The following is a 24,915-nucleotide window of genomic DNA, read 5'->3' as shown; positions in this document are numbered from 1 at the left end:
ATTTTACAATAATAATTTTTTATCTATACTGTAAAACATCAGAAGCTGAATCCAGTTACACATCTACCAAATTGTTGAACATTATCATAATACTCATGTATTGTAAATCCGGCAAAACATAATTTAGTTCCCTGGTTTACCGGTTCCCTGGATTTGATCTATTTAAATTAGAAAAAGAATATTGTCAAATATAACTAATAGAACTTTAGAGTTCTAAACAGATTTCTCTAATGATTTTCCTATGAATTATATGCCCTGTCACTGTCCACTCCACATGTGCCATTGCACTTCTTCAGCCGTACTGCAGCAAAACCTCTTTTCAGAGCTCCATGACTGGTGGCTAAAGATTGGTGACTGGTGGCCACATACAAAATCTGTAGTTCTATAATCAAAGATTTATTGGACTAAAATAAGCAAGGTACACTTTACTCATTTTTACTCATAGCTAATCCATAGCTAACAACTTTGAACATGTTTTATTAATTTTTGTCAGTATGGCTGAAATAGTGAAAAAAATTGTACCTGGTGGATATGCAAAAATATAGTTTTGGTTTTGCTGCATCACGTAGGAACTCTGAGAAATAGACAGTTAACTGTTTACTGGTATTATTGTATTTAATCGTGTTTATGTTTCTAATACGCTATTAAGTTCAACATAAATAAAAGTACTTTGCTCCTGATTTTATCAAATTGCAGTGTCCAACATTAGCCAGCAAGAATTGATGGAGTCCGGTTGTGCTGATATCGTTTTTCCTTTGTAGCAATGTCCTGGTAGCAAGAGTAAGTAAAGTGATTACAGTATTATCTTGATCGTTAGATCATTGATATTTAGTCTTAACTGTACTGACAGGGCTAATAGTGTTTCTAGTGATTACTGTATTACTGTTTTGATTATAGATTAGTGTTTAAATCTATTGTGAACTGTCATGTATCTGAGTCCTGTATTACATTTTAATCCGCAGTGCCAGTCTACAATGTTGCCATAATACCAAGTCTAAAAGAAGTTGAACTCAACAACACTGTGAACTCTGCGTCCGGCTCCTCTCTTTCATTTATTTGGCTGAATGGCAGTTCTGAGGTAACGGGAGGGGAGCGAGTTCAGCTAACAAACAACAATAGAAATTTGACCATTACCAGTGTGATCAGAGGTGACACAGGCCCATACGAGTGTGAAGCATACAACATTGTCAGCAGAAAAAAGAGTCTCCCATTCAGCCTCACCATTAAGTTTAATGGTGAGTTATTTCATATCAGTTCAACAATTATGCATTGCTGTAATGTGAATAGAATTGATGTGAGAATAAGTCAGATGCTAGAAAAGCACACAATATTTAAGAAATTCAGGTTCTAAAACAAGTTTTAATCTGGTTTATTACAAATGTAACTAGATTTGTAAAGTTTGTCGCAACAAACTTTGATGTTGGCTTTGACGAGGCAAGTATTCGCAAAGGCCGGTGCTTTTTGGAGGCAAGTGGACATAAGGGTCAGTGTTACTTTTGGAGGCAAGTGGACATAAAACTTGTGAAATCTAGTGGAGCGCTAGGGTGCCAAAACATTTGGAGGCGAGTGGAGATGATGTGATGTCATCCGAAAACCTGTGATGCAATTCCCCTCCTTGGGCTGAGTGTTTTGATATGCCACATGTCCATGTTGTGCTAATGATTTTGTTTTCACGTGACATCACTTGACGTCACCTGACGTCATTAGAATACCCATGAGGAAGTTCCCCTCATTGTTCTGAGTGTTTTGATATGTCACATGTCCAGCAGAAGAGATTTTACAACTCATCCAGTCTTGCAATCCTACCACCTGCCCATTGGATCCACTCCCTTCCACTATGCTCCAGACCATCTCGCAAGACCTCCTGCCCTTCATTTCCACTATCGCCAATAGATCCATAGCATCTGGTCAGGTACCAACTACTTTCAAGAGAGCACGGCTTATTCCCATCCTAAAGAAACCCGCTCTGGATCCATCAGACATCAGTAACTACAGACCGGTATCACTTCTCTCATTTCTTTCAAAGATTCTTGAGCCAATTGTCTATATTCAACTGTCTGTCTATCTCTCACAGAACAACCTCCAAGACCCCAACCAGTCTGGCTTTAAAGCAGCTCATCCCACAGAGACAGCCCTTTTGGATGTCTCTGAGAAACTACATGCTGCTAGATCAGCCAAACTGTCATCTGTCCTTATCCTCCTTGACCTTTCAGCAGCATTTGATACGGTCAACCACGAGACTCTCTTATCCACCCTCAGGAGTCTTGGGATTTGTGGCTCAGCTTGGGAATGGTTTGCTTCCTACCTGGAAGGACGCTCATATCAGGTAACATGGAAGGGAGTGACATCTGCTCCACGCAGACTCTCCACTGGCATCCCACAGGGCTCAGTACTTGGTCCTCTTCTTTTCTCCCTGTATACTCACTCTCTTGGGGAAGTTATTTCCTCACGTGGGTTCTCTTACCACTGCTATGCTGATGATACACAACTTATCTTCCCTTTCCCACCCTCAGATGCCACAGCTTCTGACCGGATCTCAGCATGTCTGGCAGAAATTTCATCATGGATGAGACTGCTCATCAGTTAAAGCGCAATCCTAGCAAAACTGAACTGCTGTTCATCCCAGGTGACTCATCCTCAGGTCATGACCTTGCTATATCCTTGCACAACGATCTGATCTCCCCTTCAGCTACAGCTCGCAACCTTGGGGTAACCATGGACAATCAACTGTCCTTTTCCTCTCATGTTGCTAATGTGACTCGCTCATGTCGGTTTCTTCTCTACAACATTAGAAGGATTCGGCCATTTCTGTCCACACAGGCTGCTCAGGTACTTGTTCAGTCTCTTGTCATCTCTAGACTGGATTACTGCAACGCACTGCTGGCAGGTCTACCTATGAATGCAATTCGTCCTCTGCAAATGATCCAAAATGCAGCTGCCCGGCTTGTTTTCAACCTGCCAATGTTCTCGCATACCACCCCGCTGCTGCGATCCCTCCACTGTCTTCCGGTAGCTGCACGCATCAGATTCAAAACACTGATGCAGGCCTACAAAGCCAAAAATGGACCAGCTCACTCTTACCTCAAAGCCCTCATCACTCCGCGCACTGCACCCCGCACCCTCCGATCTACCAGCACTGCTCGACTGGTTCCACCATCTCTCAGGGTAAAAGGCAAGTATACTACAAGACTCTTCTCTGTACTGGCACCAAGGTGGTGGAATTAACTTCCCCTAGAGGTCCGGACAGCTGAGTCACTGGCTATTTTCAAGTGGCGGTTGAAGACCTACTTATTCAGGAAACACTTCAACTAGCACTTCTTGCCTTATCTTTTGCATTTAAAAAAAAAAAAAAACACCCTTTGACACTTTTTCATTGTAACTTTGAACAAATGTTTTAAACTCATGGTATCTTAAGTATGTAACTTAGTGAGCCAGCATTAATGTATTCAATGTTAGAGATTTAAGCACTTATGTACGTCGCTCTGGATAAGGGCGTCTTCCAAATGCTGTAAATGTAATGTAAATGTTGTAAAAAGTTTTTTGATTTTGCATAAATTGGGGGCGGGGCTGCGGCACAAGTACCGGTACTCGGAATGCTTAGAAAGGTAATAGCAACAAACATCAGACCAGAGTCTACAACATATCCGAATTTTGTGCATGTGGCTCAAAAGCCCTAGGAGGAGTTACTCTTGATATATTTTTGTCTAAGCTTAAATAGGAAAACAGAATGTTGGCTTCTACAAACCCAACATAATAATTTCCTGCTATGCAATCCAAATTCCCTCAGAATTCCATGTTTTAATAGAAAAAGGACTAATGTAAATAGATAAAGAAGCCGATCTACAACTAGGAATGTATAAATTCCTTAAAAAAATGATAAAGTGTATTTATGCACAGCATTCCAGGTCACTGATATTTATCTTGATTTTACATCTTTACATAAAATATACTTTTCCAAGTTACAGCCCAGCAAAGTTATAGCAGTTGGCAAATGGCTTTCTGTTCACTTCATATGATCGGTTTAACATAAAAATTTGAAATCAAATCAATGTATGTGTTCTTCAAGATTTATGTCTTGTTGTTGCTAACTGACTTGTAAAGGAAATAACACTTCAGTCTGTATGACTCTATAATCTGGTCTACAATTTCCTGTCATTCAGGCCAAGAACAAACTCCAGAGGAAATAACCAGAGTGAAGGTTTGTGAGAAGATCTTCAGTCATTGATAGACATTTACTCAGTCTTAAAGACCAGACATTTAGCTAATGGCATTGTTATGAGATTGATTATGCCATTCCTGGGATATTTTGTGTTTGTTTAGACTGTACAGTATTTACATACACCACCATTTACTACAAATCTTCGCCGTCGGGCGGAATCCTCGTAACTCCAAAACCATTATTTTTCAGGAAATTAAAAAAACGCCGTATTTTTTTGAGTTATTAAACTTTGTATCGTTAAAGTTGTTATTATACCTTATATTGCTATCATATACTGTTGTGTACCAACATTAACACAACATTTTCCCAAAGTCACATTTTATCGGAGATACAAGCTTTATGACTTGGGAGCAGGGAGATACGAGATTATGCTGTCATTGATAAGAATGGTACGGACACAGACGTCGCTGCTGCCAGCAGTGTTCAATACTGTATATATACCCCAAAGGACTTTCACAGCTTTTATGACAATTTGCTTCACTAGTTTAATACACACAGAGCCATGCACACAGACACACAAACAAGGGCTCACCCTACTCACAAACACAAATACACTCAGCAATGGGCTTATATAAGCAAGCCTTAAAGGGATAGTTCACCCAAAAATAAAAATTCTGTCATCATTTGTAAAAATAACAGACCCACGTGGGGACTGACCAATAGCATCGATATGTGAAAAAATATGAAATTAACAAAATTTAGACATAGGAGGTTACCGGCCGACAGCGATGAAATAATAATTTATTTATATATTATTTTTTTATACAGCAACACATAATGCAGGTGGACATGTAAGTCAGTTTCTTTATTCAAGAAAAACGTAATATTAGGAAAATTAGTTTAAATTTGAAGAAGCAAATACACTGCAAGATATTGAATTTAGATGGTCTTTACTTTTTAAGCTACTGGGACGACTGTACTTCCTCCCGTAGCATGTAGAAGCCATAGATTAGTCCACGCATAGATTATGTCGTGCTTCTCAAAGTCATGAACTTACATTGACTCAAATGTGTACTAATAATCAGCTGCAAACTTAATAATCATCAGTAAACACACAGTTCACTAAATGTATGTCAAAAATGTAATTATTTACCCATTTTATGGCGTATGTTCTTTTATTTTTTAGGATACATACTATGGAAATATGGTCGGTTCCCATAATAAGAACCCTGTGATGCGTCACACACCTCACCCTGATGAGGTAAACAGTCCATTTATTTGATTTGTACACCATTATTAATTTAATCCTATTCCCATTGTGATGAATTAACTATTGTTATTCTGACATTTTGTGATGTCAGTACAGCTTATTGAATTAATTTATTACTAACCATCTAGGGAGTAATATATGAAAACCCCTGACATGCAGAAATCAGCTCTTTGTAGATAATGAGGTAAGTAGCTTTACTTCAGTTATATTCAGGACAAGAATACGTTTCATCAAAGTAGTAGATTGGAGAAATACTCATATAGCACTGAAGTGAACTCCAGAATAACTAATGCAGCAAATGATATTTATGAAATATTGCACAAGTAGGAGTTCTTTTATATTGAACATCAGTATGGCTGTGATTTGGTTGTAGGCACGAGGTTGCAGGTTGAGTGCTGCAGGTAATCACAGCTGTGCTGATATTCACTACAACTGCAAGGCTGTGAGTGTGATGTTAAAGTGATAAAAATTAAACAAGAAATTGATATGGAGTAACTGACATTTCAGACATAGTATTACCAAATGTATTGTGATTTTTATTTCTCTCTTAAATAAAATAAATGATCAAGATGACACACCAGATAGAGCTTGTTACCATGCAATACAGAGGTAGACAGACAGCCCTGAGTAAGTGTAGTAACAGTGTAGTTAAGTGAATTGAGACAATAGTGAAATGTTTCAGTGCTACTCTAAATATTGGCACTCCTGGAATATCAGAGCCTATTTTTATTTAGTAAAATTAAAAACAGATTTAGTTAATGTCTCATCAAACATGTCCTGTTTGTAGTGTGACTGATCCTTGCTGATGTTTAGGTGATGCATTTTGTGAGCTGCTTTCATGCAGCCCTTAAGAACTACTTAAACATGGCAACCACAAAACTCAGTTAAACTCTGTACCACTCTGAAACTGTAAAACTGTTTGCTCATCTGTCCTCTTCTTGGCAAGTTTACGAACAGTCAAAACATTTTAATTTTCAACAAACATTTTTATGTTCCTGATTGCTCTTAATGGTTAATTATTAATGTATTGTTATATGCATAAAACTCTATGTGTCAAATCCCACCTGAATGTTTACTGTTTAGTGCTCTTTGACCTCCTCTTATTCCTTATCGGTGGTTTATGGTCTTTTCAGAAAAATCCATTTCCTCCTGTACCAGCATTTAGCTCTTCTAGTCCAGGCTTTGTTACATTATAATGTTTTACATTTATTTTTAAGTCATGTAATTCTTATTCAGTTTCAAACACTTTTGCTGCAAGGATTATTTTGTATAATGTTTGTTTAAACCCAGTTCAGAAAGAAAGACATGATTGTGTGATCAACACCCTGCATTTTATCTGTTATAGGGATTACAGAGGGCAAATGTCACCAGCTCTGGGAGGAGGAAGTAACAGTGAATATTTGTTTTGATTGGTGTTTTTGTTGACAGATCTGATAGATGAAAATGTATGAAAACATGTATGTGTAGTAATTTTATAAGAAAATAAATTGCATTACTTCTTTATTCATTCTAATTAATGGATTTAGGATTAGTAAATTTAACTTTTCAGATTTAAAATGTAAGTTATTATTAATAACAAGGTTATTAATAGTGTTGTTTATCTGGCCTTCACATAGCCTGTGATAAGAAATATCCTTGAATATTTTATGAAAGGTCAGTGATCATTTTTACCTTGCTTTCCATTTTGTTGTTTTGATTTCTTTATTTAAAGCAGAAAACTATCACTTGTTTTTAAATGACCATTTTAGATTTATATTCTGTAAAATCATTTATTAGCCATATGTGTCTAATTTTCCTGTTTGAAATTCTGTGGATTTTTCAATACATCTTATACAAAAAGTTATAAAGGTTATAAATTAGAATGGTTAAAACTCATTCAGTTACAAATTCATTCCAATTTCATTAGAATTATTACAGTTTCCTTGTTAGAAAGGGTCCAGCTAAACAAAACGCTGTTATGATTACAGAGTTGTCTAAAGAATAAAGGTACTTTTACTTGGTAAAGGTATGGACAAACTTGAGAAGGAAAATCCAGAGTTTACGGAGTGAGTACAAGAACAAGAGCAACACAAATGCTGTTAGAACCTAGTCTTGTGTAGACAGACCTTCAGAAGGTCTGGACTCCACAACTGCTTTTATTGGCCAAGGACAACCAAGAGGCCGTCTGACTGATATGTAAAGTCAGAATGTATGCATGTATGTATGTATGCATGTATGTATGTATGTATGCATGTATGTATGTTTGCTGATGTGAAACTGTTGTTTTACCCTCAAACATTTAAATTAAATCAGTCTATATATACATTTTTTTTGTTCATGAAAAATCCAGCATTAAGCAGATCCTCATAAGTACTTACAGAGAGCTGTAGCTGCCATGGCCACTGCTGGCATACCTGCTGGCTGGTCCAGGCTCTGTAGGATCACATGGTCACTTAACAGTGCTCTTGTCTTTCCCTCTTTTATCCCCCTGCCACATCCTCAGAGACCGCCTCATCCACCCACTGTTGCCAGTCCCCTTAACTGCACATGCTGCACACAGAACGATACTCTAGCGAACTAGGCCTGTGTCAGGTATTCCCGATGCAGTGCACAGTGATATTCGAACTGCAGCCATTTTCTTTCCCATCTGAACATTCCAGAGTGGCTTACATAATCTCCCTCCTTTCGGGCAAGGCGAAGCTTTGGGTGATTGCCGAATGGGAGAGGCAGTCGAAAATTTGTGCCTCATTCAAAGATTTCTCGGCTGAACTGTGTAAAATTTTCAACACATCCCCCCAGCAAGATGCGGAGTGGTCTCTGTTTAAGACAGTTCAGGGTAATCGCTCTGTACCCAAATTTGCTGTGGATTTCCGCACGGGAGCTGTGGCCTGTGGGTGGAATCCCATGGCACTGTATGACACCTTCTACTGTGGACTTTCACAGTCAAGGACAAGCTTGCCACTCATGAGCTGCCCCTTAATTTCGGTGACCGTATCTCAGTGGCAATTCTAATAGATAGATGGATCCGGGATCGGCAGGCCTAGAGAATTTCCCGTCTCACTCAACCAATGAACTTCTCCATTTGCAACCCTTGCAGCTGTGCCACCACAGTGCCACTCTTTTCATGTCCAGGCCATGGAGGATAAGCAATGTCATTACACTCGACGAGAGGAAGCGACGTATGTCCGACAGCCTGTCTGTACTGTGGTCTGTCTGTACTGTACTGTACAAACCCCAACTGGACTAGACCAGCAGACACATCTTTGGATGGGGTCCTAATTGCCCGTTTCATTGCCTTCTGAACCTGATCCCACCTCCTTTTCCAGACCAAAGTTCGGTTCCTGCCTCGTATTGTACCCTTGGACTAAGGCTTCTTCTCTGCCTCCGCACCAGCCCTATGAGTGTGCAATTGAGCTCCTCCCCGGCTCTATCCAACCCCACAGATGCCTTTACAGACTCTCTGGGCTTGAAAGAGAGGCTATGACCTTGTACACCCAGGAATCCTAATTCATCCCTCCTTGTCTCCTGCTTGTGCTGGATTCTTCTTTTTATCTAAGAAAGATGGCTCCCTCTGCCCTTACATTGAATGCCATCACCATTAAGAATCACTATCTTCTACCACTGATATGTCTGGCTTTGAGTTGCTTCAGAGGGTCACCTTATTCTCTAAACTGGACCTTCATAATGCCTACCATATCATGCGTATCAGTGAGGGCGATGAGTGTAAGACAGCCTCCAACACCCTGTCAGGTCATTATGAATACCTGGTCATGCCATCGAGGATCACTTATAACCAAGAGGCCAAACATGCCTTCAAGAAACTCAAGGAGCTCTTTACCTCAGCTGACTCTGCCTGACCGGGCCCGCCAGTTCATTGAAAAAAGTGTATGCCTCTGACTAGGGTGTAGGAGCAGTTCTGTTCCAGAATTCACCCTCAAATAACCACCGGCCGCCATAGCTCTGTCACCTTTTCAAGTTGCCTCCTCTATTTACTTCTCTGGACCTGGTGGCATCTGTCCCCTCTGCTCTCGCCCTGGTCAAACGCTGTCGGTGCACCTGGAGAAAGGCACGTGCCATTCTCCTCAAGTCTTCCCAGAGCTATGCCTGCTTGGCCAACCATAAGCACCACGCAGCTCCCAATTCTTGTATCGGTCGGAGGTTGTGGCTTTCCACCAGAGACTTGCCTCTTCACCTCTCCCCACAATTCATCGGCCCCTTTCCCATTCCGAAGGTGCTTAACCAAGTGGTTGTCCGCCTCACACTCCCCATTATCCGGGAAAGTCCGAGCCTGCTCCTTGGTGTTAGCGTATGTTCCTCAGATCTTCTGGATCTATTGTGGGTTATCTGTGGCATGGATTTCGGTGCTACATAGACCATGTACAAACACTGGGTTGTGAGTTTCTAGTTTTGTTTCTAGTTAGGCCTGTGTATATCATCTGTGTTTTCTTAGCTAAGGCACTGAATTCTTTGTTTTGTGTCTTTGAAGCTCTTGTAGCTACTAGCATTCTCATTGGGCTTGTCTTAATAATATGTTAACTCCAAGATTATTTTTCTCTGCGGTTGCTCAATAAATCGTCTCATTTCTCCTCTACCAGGTGTCTCTGCATTTGGGTCTTTCCCGACCGGTCCTTGGCAATGAATATTAATATGATTATATTGGTGTTATTATAAGTATTTGTACTGAAGTGGAGTCATTTGGGTTGCATACTGTATGAAGGGGTCAACATTTCAATGTAGGTATGAGGTTCTGCTAATAAGTTACAATCTGATGTTAAAGCTATAGACAAACAGATTTATTTGGAATATTGAATATATCAATTATTTTTTCAGTACTTTTGTGGAAATATTCATTGAAGAGAAAGTAGAAAAAAATTGTTAAGGATTTTCTGAAGTACCTTAGAATTCTTTGAGGATGTTGAACGTTGTTAGACATTCTGTAGGTAAAGTTAAACTAGTGATGTCCTGCAGCCACAGATGTACTGAATTCATTAAAAAAAATCAATTTTGACAGCAGAAACTTTTTTGATGACAGTGTCTTGGTTATTTTGTAAAACATTCTAGTAAAACAATAGTAAAACCCACAGCTAAAATTTCTTAAGTAATTAAGATTAACGATATTTTAGAGAAAATCAAGTGTTTATAAATTGTTTTCTAATTTTGATCTCCTCTGTACATCTTTCCAGTACCGTATAAAGGTCTTGGGTACATATAGAAATGCTGTTCAGCAAACCTTTTTTAAAAGAAGAACACCACCGAAAAAAACGTCTATAAAGAACAGTAAACTGCAATAAACAGAATAAATTCAATATTAACATGGCAGCCTATAAAATTCATTAGTATATATAGGTCAAATATACGCAGTTTTGTATATTTAGGTATTCACTGACAGTGAATTTTCTGCATGCATTTATTAGCCCAAAAACATGCTATTAAGACACCTTCGCCAATAGAGAGCATTGGAAGATCAGAGATTGCAGAGCATAAGTAAAGACTATTGGGCATAACTGGAAAATACAAAAATAGTGCAAAAAATATCCTATACAACTGGAACACCCAATTCTATTTCACCGAAAAGTGTATTTACCTAAGAAATTATATTCTGTAAAAAAGCTAAAAGGTACAGCAGCATTTTGTTTGTAAAGAACCAAACGTATGAATCCTCCAGACCTGATTTGGCAGGCAATTTATACGTTATATTTTTGACAATGTATAAATCCGATATTTATGGCAATGTATACATTCTATATTTATGGCAATGTATACATCCTAGCATTTCCTCCCAACAACCCACATAGATAACAATTAACATGTTGTACACATAAAATACAGAAAAGTCCTATCCCATCAGCCTCTATTGCACATATATTATATATTGCCAAAAAATTGTTTATCTTTCTCCAAACTGTTGCTACAAAGTTGAAACATTCAGTTGTATAGAATTATTTCAATGCTTTAGTTCCAAGATTTGCTGTAGTATTAAATATTTAGAACTCTGACCTCAACCACACCAAAGACCTTATGGCTAAGCCTCCTCACACCTCAGGCCTCCTCACCTGACAAATTATTGCACACACAAAATTTTAGTTATTTCACCTACTGTATCATTTCACAGTTTTGTTTATTGCAGATATTCTTATTGCAAATGTTACCAAGTTATTGCATTTATTGCACATACTTTGAAAACAATACAGACTTGCACATACAGTACCAAGATGGTGGACCACGGCACATAGGTTTGTGGGTGCGTTGTATGAGTGAACATTCTTTTGTGACTGGAGTTTTAATTAACCAGACAAAAGTGCACTCTCAGGCCACATGAGAGATAATAATCTCTTTATCTAATCCTGCCTTGGGGTCCTATTCCTGTTGGACATGTCCAAAACACCGTCCCTAATTCACCGGAGGACAGATATCAACTGCTCTGAGAAAAACAAAGAGGAAGAGAAAGAGGAAGTGAATATTTGATTAAACATTGACCAAAGTATGCTGATTAAGCCAAAAGTAATATTCCACACTTCAGAGAAAAACATTATGATTTAGATTAAAAAAAAATCTGTATGAATGATTAAAATAAATAAAGGCAGTCAAAGACTATGCATTTTATATTTCACCTTATGTTTGCTCTTGTAAGCTGTTCTATACACTATATATAGTGTTTATCCTGACCTGTAATGAGAGAGATACATTAGTGTGAATAATATTGTTTAAAAGGTTACTGATCTGCTTTCTAACAGATAGATATACATCTCAGGCATCTGAATTTAAAGCTTTTATTATTTTTCCTGTAATTCATAAGAGATATAGATAAATCAAAAATATTTCTATTGTGATTTGTACAAATTTGGAGATTATCATTAATCTGCCAATCTGTTCTGTTCTCTGTTTAGTGATTTTATAGTGATTTCTATTGAACAGAAAATGTATACATGACCCTCATCTTACATAAACATAATAACATAATATCCTTTAACTGTCTTTAGTAGAGAGTGAAATAAAAGCAGTTCAGTGAAAGTTTTGCTTTTCAGTGTGACACATTTGTGAATATAAAAACCATCTGTGTAATTTATTTGAACTTTTTTCTACAGATGCTTTTTGCTCTTTTCTGACACTGAATCTTCTCCATACTTTATTAGACTAATAGCATGATATTGTGACTGTGTAAAACTGTATTTAACCAGTAGAGGGCACTGTCTGATCAGTGTCGGTAGCTCATAACTGACATAATCAGAAATGATGTATCAGATATTAACTGAGGTGAACATCTTATATTGCTATAACAACATAAATGGGTTTAACATCTGAAGAGAATTAGCATAAACAAAGTTTTGTTCAAAGGTCACAGATTATGTCACTCGTCCATTGCTAGTTATACAGTTACAAATGCGGAAACTGAACATGACATTATTTTAACCACTGAAGCCTGAAGTGATTATTCAGTACAGATCTCTCTTTAGAGACGATTATTGAGTAGCAGTTGTAGAGCTCCGGATCTCTCCTGATGGACTTACACACTGTGTGCTGCAGTCTGCTTCTGATGCTGACATGTTCAGGTGACTCTCTCTCTCTCTCTCTCTCTCTCTCTCTCTCTCTCTCTCTTTGTCTCTCTCTCTCTCATTTAACATAATTAAATATTTATGTTACACACACACACACACACACACATACACACACACACACACACACACACACACACACACACACACACACACACACACACACACACACACACACACACACACACACACACACATATATATACATATATATACACAAAAGACTACCAAAGAAAACTACATGTTGAGTGTCATGACATGAAAGCTTTTGAACAATAAAAATTTATTGTGAAAATGTAATAATCATCACAGGATCTACTCCTAAAGATGTTTTTGTTGTATTTTCATCTCATTACTTGTTTAATGTAATCAATGTAATGTAACTGCTTATAAGAATCTAATTTCACCCTAAATCTTGATGTTTTTTCTGATCAAAAACAAAATCTACAGTTAATAATCTTAGTGAAACTTTACTGTAAATACAGCTTTATTATTTAATTCCCTGTCAGGACTCCTGCATGGACATTCTCTGTTCGACCGTTAGGGGGCGTTCCGGCAGTGTTTTCTGTCACGTGTCTTGTCTCACTCACCTGTTTGTTATTGGGTTCATTATTATGTGTATTTATTTCCTCTGAGTTCAGTGTTTTAGTTTCTGTTTCGTGTATTTATTTATTTTTTTTGTCTTTGATAATAAAATCTGTTTTTATTTTGTATCCCTACATTTGGGTCTGTTTTTATTACTGTGATTTCTGACAGAACGCAGACAATAAATGAGGACTAAACGAAGCTAAACGTATATATTTGTTTATTCACACAGGTCGAGGCTTTGGCCAAGTGTTGGAATTACCTGAGAGTATAAATAAAACAGTTGGGGAGAATGTAGTAATTACCCCAAAACGTATTCCTGATCCTCCTTACTTCTCAGTCAGATGGAGGGTTAATACAACGAACATTCTTATTGGACCACCGAATGGAATTACTATAACGCCACCGTACAAAGACAGAGTCAGTTTTAACACCATATCTTTAGCTCTGGAGCTCAGGAGCCTGACTGAGAATGATACTGGACAATATGTACTGAGTGTAGAAACTGTAACTAGTCACAATGGTCAGACCTCACTGCTGGTGCTTGGTGAGTAAAAAAACTTTTCTTTTAAACACAGTTGTTTTACAGTGTTTTACAGTTTCTTATTTTGTAAATACAAGGTAAAACTTTAGGTGCTCAGGTGTCTCTGCTGCTGCTCAGTGCAACAGTGAAAAAGTCATCAGTACAATTAAGCATCTCTATTCACAAATGCCTCTGATTCTATAAGAGACTTCTTTTAAACATTTTAATGTATTTTAGTGAATTTAAATATCTCTTAATTTTAGTATTATATTATTAAATATCAATGTTGTGCTGCTTGTTTATTAAGCAGAGACTGTTTTTGACAGACATTGCAGACTATGTGAAAATCTTTTTTTAAGCCACAACACAGGGATATTGGTGCATTTGTGGCGTAGCTGCAACATGTTTGTATACTTCTGTAAAGCTGCTTAAGACAATGTGAATTGTTATACAAATAAATTGAAATGAACTTGAAAATCCCCAACTACAAGCAGTGAGAAAAATGAATATGCTGAGTTCACTGGGGCCTTTTGGGGGTGTTCATTATTATCCCAGTTAATGAGCTCTATATGTACATAGTAAAGGCTTTCCTTATTTTAATAACCACTAGCTGCAATTTTTTTACAGTACAGCCTTAAATTGTATAAATCATGTTTATTTGAATCTTATTAATTATGTTTATAATATTAGTTTTTATAAATTGCTGTATAAGTTACACAAAATTTGAAAACTGTGCTGTTTTCAGCCATTTAGGTTATTTCTTGATTTTGAGAGTTTTCCTTAATTTAAAGGTGACAGTGAAATAATTATTGTACAATTTTACTTCTTATTATTCTCATTTTTTAAAGGTTTTACTACAAAAGTATAGTTAAAATATCTTAATTATTTAAAATAAAGAGACCTAATAGAGCTAAAGAGTTGATACAGTGATTACTGTTATATTTTGATTATAGTTTATTAGTGTTGATGTGTTATGTTGTGTCTGAGCCCTGTACTACGTTTTAACCCCCAGTTCCAGTCTCCAACGTTACCATAGTACCAAATCATACAGAGCTGGTTGAATTCAACACTGTGAGTTTCGTCTGCTCTGCATCTGGCTCCTTTCTTTCATTTATTTGGCTAAATGGCAGCTCTGAGGTAAAGGCAGGGGAGCGAGTCCAGCTAACAGACAACAACAGAAATTTAACCATTACCAGTGTGAGGAGAGGTGACACAGGCACATACGTGTGTGAAGCATACAACAGCATCAACAGAAAAAAGAGTCAATCTATCCTCATTGTTTACTGTGAGTCGTTTCATATCATGCTACTTGTTAACAGGCTCTAAAGCTGGCTCTAACACGGCTCTAAAGCTGACTAAATATGGATTGTTCCATTGCAGATGGTCCTGAAAATGTTGCTGCAGCAGCAGATCCAGAGAAACCCTTCTACATTTCTGGGTCTAATCTCAAATTAAACTGCTCAGCTGAGTCCAGGCCTGCTGCTAAGTTTCATTGGGCTGTGAATGGAAGAGAGCTTAGTGAAATGGGCCAAGAGCTCAAACTGAACAACATTCAGATCAATCAAACTGGCAATTACACCTGCATAGTACATAACACACGGACTCTACAATATTCTGTGTCTCCACCCATCAGTGTCACTATACTAGGTGGGTTATAGATTAGTTATAGAAATCATGTGCAACAAAATTAAATTCAAATCAAAGCAGTTCTCTAGATTTGTGGAGAATTTTCATTTTTGTTCAAATTTTGGTAGCAAAAAAGTTTATATGCAGTAGATAGAAACAGAAAAATGGCGAATTGTATAAAATTGTAAATTAACTGGTTAACGTGAAAAACTTTGACAGATTAATCTCTTTACAAAGAAAGTGAAAATGGATTCATACAATATTTTGAACTCACAAGTAAGTAAAACTGTTAGATTTAACTATCTTTTTAATGTAAGAAGTAAACAGAGTTGTGGCATGCTGTTATAGGGAAATCATGGGTTGTCATGTCTCAGTGAAAACCACAGTCTTCTGTGATGACTGTTATAAAGCAGTGACAATGAGCAATCCTTCCTTAGTTGTTAAATAATTATCTCCTTTCAATATGCTTGAGCTTCTCACTGTACTTATGAACACTATCTTTAAAAATTCAGGTTCTATAATCATTTTTAAAATGATGACATATGTTTACAATACAGACTCACAATGCTGTATAGTTTATTTAAAATTACATAAGCTAAGAGTTTTAAATTATCCGAGAGCATAAATAAAGCGGCTGGGTAATTACCCCAATTCATATTCCTGATCCTCATTACTACATAGTCAAATGGAGGGTTAATACAACAAATATTCTTTCTGGAACATTGAATACAATTAATATACTGCCATTATACAAAGAGAGTCAGTCTTGACACCACTACAATAGCTCTGGAGCTCAGGAGCCTGAATGAGAATGATACTGGACTATATTTTCTGACTGTAGACACTTATAAATCTTTTCACTGGTCAAACCTCACTGCTCAAAAAAAAACACTTAAAAATAACTTAGTCAATGGTGACGGGTTCTTAAAAGATAATCTGCAGGTTTCTATTTTTTCTTTTAATAGATAGTGGGAGTGAAGGAGGAGATGGAGGTGCACTGTCTGCAGGAGCTATAGCTGGGATTGTTATTGGAGTTTTATTAGCTGTTGCTGGAATTGCTGGTTTGATTTTCTATTTTGTGAAAGTAAAAGAAATGTAAGTAAAATTAGACCCTTAATTTCTAATCTACTTATTTCATATATGGGTATTTAATTACAGTTTTTTCTACATGAATTATAAACATGTATTTTTAGTAAGTGACTCATAGAACAAGAAGTCAGCATCATAACTGTTTAATTGTTCAGAATTATAACTAACACTCAAAGTGCTGTTCTTATAAAGGTGAAGTAAATTTGATATCAAATGTATGTGTTCTTAATATTAAATATGTCTATGTAAATTTGTCTTCTTGTTGCTCACTCATGTAATGTGAAATAACACTTGAATCTGTATGACTCTATAATCTGGTCTACATTTTACTGGCATTCAGGCCAAGAACAAACTCCAGAGGAAATAACCAGCATGAAGGTTTGTGTGAAGATCTTCAGTCATTAATAAATATTTGCTCAGTCTCAAAGACCAGGGGCCTATTGCACAAAACTAGGAGAAGGGATTAAGCCGGGATATCTTGGTGATCCTGGCTCAATTTATCCGTGATCCGGTTGCAATAAAGCTGGATTAGGGGGCGGTAGGATGTTATGGTATAAATTACCATGGAGATTTATTCTTTGGAGCTAGCCTGCTCCAGACCAGGCTAAGTTCTAGGATCTATTTAATCTCATCCATTTTGTCAGTCAGCAGTCACCACAAACGGAAACCAATAGCTATTCCACTGCCCACTATACATTATCACATATAACTAGACCCACTGTCATTATTTAAACATTTGTGATCATTAATGTCAATCATTTTAGATAAATGATGATTTTTAGATGATGTTGCTATTAGATTATTAGATAATTTACAGTTTCCCATAGACCAGAGGTATTCAACTAAAATTTAAAGAGGTCCAGTAAGAGAAAATTTCTTGAAGCAAAGGTCCAGAAGATCATAATGTCTAACTAGTTAGTGTGATATATATTTAAGTAGCCTAGTAGTTGTATCAACATCTGCAAGCAATCAATACCTGATTGTCAAATCAAATAAATTCAGTACAATTCAAAAACTTTTTGACAATATATATTGTCACGTAATATAGAACTGAACATATGTATGATTGTAGATTTGTATACAGTTCTCTTATTAAATAAATAAAAGTAGGGCTACATTTCAAAATATGAGAAAATAAATAAAATGTGAAAATTGTGTGTTTAAATAAAGTGCTTAACTTTCCCTTTTATATCTCAGTGAGAGAACTGAGCTCTAGCTTGGCTTGCCAGGATTTTAAACCTGGGCTTGAATGGAGTCAGGGCCATTCTCATACACATGTGGAGGTGCTCATTAGTGACCCTGGAACCATATATAGTTTTGATTATGTTCATATGTTCATTCTCTGACCAAGATGGCGCCGCAGATGGCTGCCTCGGCCCGACTCTCTCTAGTACTTTCTTTCTTTTTGTTTACTTTCTGTGTGTTTATCTGGCCTGGAGCAAAATAATCCGGATTCTCTGATCACTGTTTGGTCCATCTTAATCCAACATACAGGCAGAAACTAAAATCTACTAAGCCTGTAGTAAAAACAGTGAAGAGATGGACCAGTGAGGCAAAGCAGGAACTACAAGACTGTTTTGACTGCACTGATTGGAGTATCTTTGAGGCTGGAACTGACAGCCTGGATGAACTGACTGACACTGTGACATCTTGCATAAGTTTTTGTGAAGACGTGTGTGTGCCAACCAAAACCTTCTGCAAATACAGTAACAACAAGCCATGGTTCACAGCCAAACTCAAAAAACTTCGACAAGCCAAGGAAGATGCCTACAGAGGGGGAGACAAAACTCTGTATAAGCAGGCCAGGAACCTACTGACGAAGGAGATCAGAATAGCCAAAAGAAGCTACTCTGAAAAGCTGAAATGGAGGTTCTCAGATAACAACCCTGCGTCAGTGTGGAAAGGCCTGCAAGACATCACAAACTACAAGAGTCGCCCCCATCTCCCTCTGAAGCAAACAAAGACCTGGCTGACAACCTCAACACCTTCTACTGCAGGTTTGAGAACAGCATCTTCACACCTCCCATCCAACCCAGCACACTGACTGATATCACACCTCTGGGAACCCCATTAACAACTCCCCCCAGCACTCAAGTTGCACTCACGATTTGTGAAGAGGATGTGAATCGGCTCTTTCAGAGACAGAAGACAAGGAAAGCCCCTGGCCCAGACGGGGTCTCCCCCTCCTGTCTCAAAGCATGTGCTGATCAACTGGCTCCTATTTTCACCAATATCTTCAACAGATCTCTGGAGCTATGTGAAGTCCCCTCCTGCTTTAAACTCTCCACAGTCGTCCCGGTCCCCAAGAAATCCTCCATCACTGGACTAAATGACTACAGGCCTGTCGCTCTGACATCTGTTGTCATGAAGACCTTTGAACAGCTGGTATTGGCCCACCTAAAGACTGTCACAGAACAGATGCTGGATCCCTACCGTGCAAACAGGTCAATGGAGGACGCAGTCAACATTGGACTGCACTACATTCTGCAACACCTGGACTGCCCAGGGACATGCGCCCGGATTCTGTTTGTTGACTTTAGTTCGGCTTTTAATACAATAATACCGGGAATTCTTCACTCCAAACTCCTAAGGCTCACTATACCCCCTTCCATCTGTCAGTGGATCACCAGCTTCCTGACAGATAGGAAACAACAGGTGAGACTGGGAGGTGTCACCTCCAGCATTCGGACAAATCAGCACTGGCGCTCGACAGGGATGCGTCCTCTCCACACTGCTATTCTCCCTCTACACTAATGACTGCACTTCAAGTGACCCAACTGTTAAACTCCTGAGGTTTGCAGATGATACTACGCTCATCGGTCTCATCCAAGATGGCGATGAATCTGCGTACCGACAGGAGGTAAAGCGACTGGTGCTATGGTGCAGTCAGAACAGTTTGGAGCTAAACACCTTCAAAACTGTGGAGATGATAGTGGACTTTAGGAAACACCCCTCAACACTACGCAATATCCAACAGCCCGGTGTCATCTGTGGAGGCCTTCAAGTTTCTGGGCACTACTATTTCCCAAGACCTGAAATGTGAGTGCAACATAAACTCTATCATCAAAAAGGCCAAGCAGAGGATGTACTTTCTACGTCAATTAAAGAAGTATGGTCTGCCACAGGAGCTGTTAATACTGTTCTACACTGCAGTCATAGAATCTGTCCTGTGCACATCCATCACCATCTGGTTTGGTGCAGCAACAAAACAGGACAGAAACAGACTGCAACGAACGGTTAGAACAGCAGAAAAAATCCCTCTTTTCTCCTCCCTTCTGGCAGGTGCTACAGAACTTTGCTTACTAAAACTGCTAGACACAGGAACAGTTTCTTTCCCCAGGCAATCACCCTGAACTAACCATAATTATATTCACTGCTTCTTATCATAAGTTCTGCATTATCAGGACTGTCAATCATCAAATCATCTGTATATATTACACACACTACTGCTGCTGTATATTGTACAAAAAGCATAATATTGCACAATATTGTTATTTGCACTCCCGCACTATGTACATTACTGATCATATTCCATATTCATATTTTATATATTTTATTCATTCTATATCCATATTTTATACTCATTCTGTCTATATTGTATCTCATCGTCTGCATTGTTTTCTTGTATAGTATTATGTTATTTATGTCTGTACCTTTTGAGTCACAAACTGCTGGAACCAAATTCCTTGTGTGTGTCAACACACTTGGCCAATAAATCTGATTCTGATTGTAGAGAAAGCTGCTTTGCAGTTGTATGTAGAGCCAAACATGGTCAGGATGTATAGGGACAAGCTGTCTCAGGGACAGTATCTTCAGATTTGAGTGGATATGTTTGTTCAAAACCTTTATGTTTTGTCTCATAACGGCGTTTCACATTGCCACTTTTAATAAGTGCCACGGTTTCTGAGACACACTGGTTTACATATGAGACACACTGGTTTAGTGCTCCCAGTGGGAAGTATGAAATGAAACAGAAACAGAAATGAGTCTGTCCATTCTGGATTAAATTCTCTATTTTCGCTGTCCACTTTTCTTTTTTAGAGAGCGGCATTTGTTCTTTATTCTCCCTTTCTCCGTCTCACTCGTCTGTTTCTCTCCCTTTCTCCGTCTCACTCGCCTGTTTCTCTCCCTTTGTTTTCTACATGTATCGCTACCTTTCTTTCACGTGTAACTTTACTCTTGCACTGTTGAGTCGCAGGGTTTACTTCAGGAATGCACAGACTTGATTGGCTGAGTGGTATCACGTGGGATGGTTTAACTCGCATGCAATTGGTGTGTGCGGTTCCACTACCTTTACCGTAAAGATTGCAAAAGCTGTGCCGATATATATATATATATATATATATATATATATATATATATATATATATATATATATATATATATATATATATAGAACACAAAAAGACCCAAATTCACACACAAAAGCACACGTACTAACTAAAATAATTCAAAACATATTGGTCCCTCAGCATCCAACCACTGTCGTCATCAGGGAAGATTGCTGGATTGTCCCAGTCCATGGCTGGTGGCACTCTGGGGGCCCTCTCCTTCCTCAGGCAGGCCACATTGTAGAGGACAGCACAAGCCACAGTTATGTCACATGCTCTCACAGGGCTGACCCTTAATTTGTGAAGGCAGTGAAAGCGTGCCTTCAGGAGGCCAAAGGTCATTTCAACCCTGGCCCTGGTCCTGGCATGGGCATTGTTGTAGGACTGCTGTGCTTCCTAGGGGATTGTGAAAGGTGCCAGGAGAAAAGGCTGGCAGCCATACCCCCTGTCTCCCAGCAACACACCAGAGAATTCACCTGTCAACACAAAATCTCATCATTACTACCTCATAAACACAGTGATATTCTTGACACAGCCATGATGTAAAAAGTGGACTGTTTTGGCCCGGTCATGTTTAATCTACATCACGCACACAAAAAGAGACACTTTCTTTATCACACAACAACATTCAATGGAGTCAGTGAGCAAGCGACCTTGGGTCCTTTGAAAGGCACTATATAAATTAAAGTGATTATTCTTATTTCAAAGCAGCTTTACATTAATAAACGCAGGAGAACACATAGGTGGACAACATAAGAAGCAGAGTACAACGGCTAAGATTAAATTGTACTAGTGAGCGTAGTAATAATGTAAGGCTTTGATAATTTATCAAAGCCTTATACAGTACAGTGTGATGGAGTTACTTTACACAATTTCACTCATATCTGCAGTCCATTTCAATTAAAAATTCAAATGTTTCATAATTGAGTGTGTAATTGTTCACTACTTACGCATTCAGGTGGTCTGCAATACTTTGCCACACTTTTTCTCTTTGCTTTATCACTGTGGCGGTGTTGCCTTTCTTCTTAATTATGTCTTTTACCTCCTCGTATGCCTCCATGAGGATTTGTGCCTCCGACGGGGAAAAGTACGCCGCTGTAGTTGCCATGGTGAATCAGTGAATCTGTGATCGGTGGCGGGTCTGTTTGAGTGAGCCGTGAGCGCGCACATATCAAGGATTGGTTTCACCTGGCTTGATGAATCCGTGTCTGCTCATCCTGGCTTGGTCTTTGTGCAGCCAATTAAGCCTGGAAGCACTTATTTTGGATTCATTTATTCATTTATAGTCATTTATTCTGGATGTCTTAATTCTACTTTTGTGCAACAGGCCCCAGACATTTAGCTGATGGCATTGTTATGAGATATGATTATGCCATTCCTGGGATATTTTGTTTGTTTAGACTGTACAGTATTTACATACACCATAATTTACTACAACATAATGATTTACAGTATTTATATATTCTTTCTTATACAGCAACACATAATGCAGGTGGACATGTAAGTCAGTTTCTTTATTCGGGAAAAAAAGTGGTGATAGTAGGAAAATGTGGAAATTTGAAGAAGCAAGATACACTGCAAGATATTTAATTTAGATGCTCTTTACCTTTAAAGCTGCTGGAACGACTGTACTTCCTTCCACAGCATGTAGAAACCATAGATTAGTCTGTGTCGTGCTGCTCATAGACATGATGTTGCATGGACTCAAATGTGAACTAATAATCAGCTGAAAACTTAATAATCATCAGTAAACACACAGTTCACTAAATGTATGTCATAAATGTAATTATTTACCCATTTTACAGCGTTCTTTTATTTTTAGGATACATACTATGAAAATATGGTTGGCTCCCAAAATAAGAACCCTGTGATGCGTCACACACCTCACCCTGATGAGGTAAACAGTCCATTTATTTGATTTGTACACCATTATTAATTTAATCCTATTCCCATTGTGATGAATGTAACTATTGCTATTCTGATGTTTTGTGATGTCAAGTACAGCTTATTGAATTAATTTATTACTAACCATCTAGGGAGTAATGTATGAAAACCCCTGACATGCAGAAATCATGCACTCAGCTCCTTGTAGATAATGAGGTAAGTAGCTTTTTCTTCAATTATATTTAGGACAAGAATCAAAGTAGTAGATTGGAGAAATACTCATATAGCACTGAAGTGAACTCCAGAATAACTCATGCAACAAATGATATTTAAGAAATATTGCAGTTCTGTTATAAGTTCTGTTATATTGAACATCAGCACGGCTGTGATTTGGTTGTAGGCACGAGGCTGCAGTTTGAGTTCTGTAATTACTCACAGCTGTGCTGATATTCACTACAACTGCAAGAAACTGATGGAGTAACGAGCATTTCAAACATAGTATAACTAAAAGTATTGTGATTTTTTTTCTCTCTTAAGTAAAATAAATCCTCAAGATGACACACCAGATAGAGCATGTTACCATGCAATACAGCGGCAGACAGACAGCCCTGAGTAAGTGTAGTAACAGTGTAGTTAATGTGGATTGAGACAATCAGTGAAATGTTTCAGTTTTACTCTAAATATTGGCACTCCTGGAATATCAGAGCCTATTTTTATAAAGGATCTATATTTTTTAGTTTTAGTTAATGTTTCATCAACATAATTTCTCTTGTAATGGCTAAGAAGGTTATAGGCACTTCATGCATTTCATGCTCAATTTCAACAGAGTTATAACAACATTGTTCACAAGAACTCATTTGGCTATAACACAGTCCTGTTTGTAGTGTGACTGATCCTTGCTGATGTTTAGGTGATGCACTTTCATGCAGCCCTTAAGAACTACTTAAAACATAGCAACCACAAAACTCAGTTAAACTCTGTACCACTCTGATACTGTAAAACTGTTTGCTCATCTGTCCTCTTCTTGGCAAGTTTATGAACAGTCCAAACATTTGAATTTTCAACAAACATTTTTATATTCCTGATTGCTCTTAATGGTTAATTATTAATGTATTGTTATATGCATAAAACTCTGTGTCAAATCCCACCTGAATGTTTACTGTTCAGTGATCTTTGACCTCCTCTTATTCTTTATCAGTGATGTTTATGGTCTTTTCAGAAAAATCCATTTCCTCCTGCACCAGCATTTAACTCTTCTTGTCTAGGCTTTGTTACATTATAATGTTTTACATTTATTTTTAAGTCATGTAATTCTTATTCAGTTTCAAACACTTTTGCTGCAAGGATTATTTTGTATAATGTTTATTTAAACCCAGTTCAGGAAGAAAGACATTGTGATCAACACACTGCATTTTATCTGTTATAGGGATTACAGAGGGCAAATGTCACCAGCTCTGGGAGGAGGAAGTAACAGTGAATATTTCGTTTGATTGGTGTAAAGAGAGAAAAAAACTGATTCAGAATTATTAAATATCTTTATAATTGTAGCATGAGTTGAAATCTGTACATATGACAGATCTGATAGTGAAAATGTATAAAAACATGTATTTGTAGTAATTTTATAAGACAATAAAGTGCATTACTTCTTTATTCATTCTAATGTACTCAAGATTGCTAAATTTAACTTTTAACCTTAAGTTTAGTCTTATTCTACAGTTATTTATAATAACGTTATAATAAATATTATAATAATATAATATAATATAATATAATAATATAATATTATAATAATAATGTTGTTTATCTGCTCTTTACATAGCCTGTGATAAGAAATATCCTTGAATATTTTTTTACCCTGCTTTCCTTCTTCTTGTTTTTTTTTAATACAGAAAGAGTGGAGGAAATTAGTGGGATTA

At 37.7% G+C, this 24,915-nt stretch overlaps 1 protein-coding gene across 1 annotated transcript; it reads left to right on the top strand.

Annotated features, from left to right (window-relative positions):
* Nucleotides 1-764: 764 nt before the first annotated feature.
* Nucleotides 765-24,653, top strand: LOC132846050 (carcinoembryonic antigen-related cell adhesion molecule 5-like). The gene is made up of 18 exons (XM_060870564.1): nucleotides 765-780; nucleotides 963-1,235; nucleotides 4,161-4,198; nucleotides 5,346-5,420; nucleotides 5,581-5,613; nucleotides 6,775-6,815; nucleotides 8,208-8,298; nucleotides 9,367-9,714; nucleotides 12,889-12,958; nucleotides 13,779-14,093; nucleotides 15,082-15,354; nucleotides 15,450-15,716; nucleotides 16,661-16,790; nucleotides 17,125-17,162; nucleotides 22,593-22,615; nucleotides 22,938-23,012; nucleotides 23,152-23,215; nucleotides 24,426-24,653. Coding segments are annotated over exons 1-17 (2,115 nt in total). The 5' UTR covers nucleotides 765-779; the 3' UTR covers nucleotides 23,176-23,215; nucleotides 24,426-24,653.
* The last annotated feature ends 262 nt before the right edge of the window (nucleotides 24,654-24,915 follow it).

The sequence above is a fragment of the Tachysurus vachellii genome, chromosome 5 (genome assembly GCF_030014155.1).
Source record: "Tachysurus vachellii isolate PV-2020 chromosome 5, HZAU_Pvac_v1, whole genome shotgun sequence".
In the NCBI taxonomy this organism is placed as follows: Eukaryota; Metazoa; Chordata; class Actinopteri; order Siluriformes; family Bagridae; genus Tachysurus; species Tachysurus vachellii.
Note: the sequence above shows the minus strand (reverse complement) of the source record. Positions and strands in the feature narration are given on the sequence as shown.

Bases quoted from the DNA above. Each gene is read 5' to 3' on its own strand.
- LOC132846050 (XM_060870564.1), top strand. The intron at 4,199-5,345 runs GTTTGTGAGAAG...TTTATTTTTTAG, and splicing joins AGGAAATAACCAGAGTGAAG to GATACATACTATGGAAATAT. The intron at 22,616-22,937 runs GTAAGTCAGTTT...TTTTATTTTTAG, and splicing joins CACATAATGCAGGTGGACAT to GATACATACTATGAAAATAT.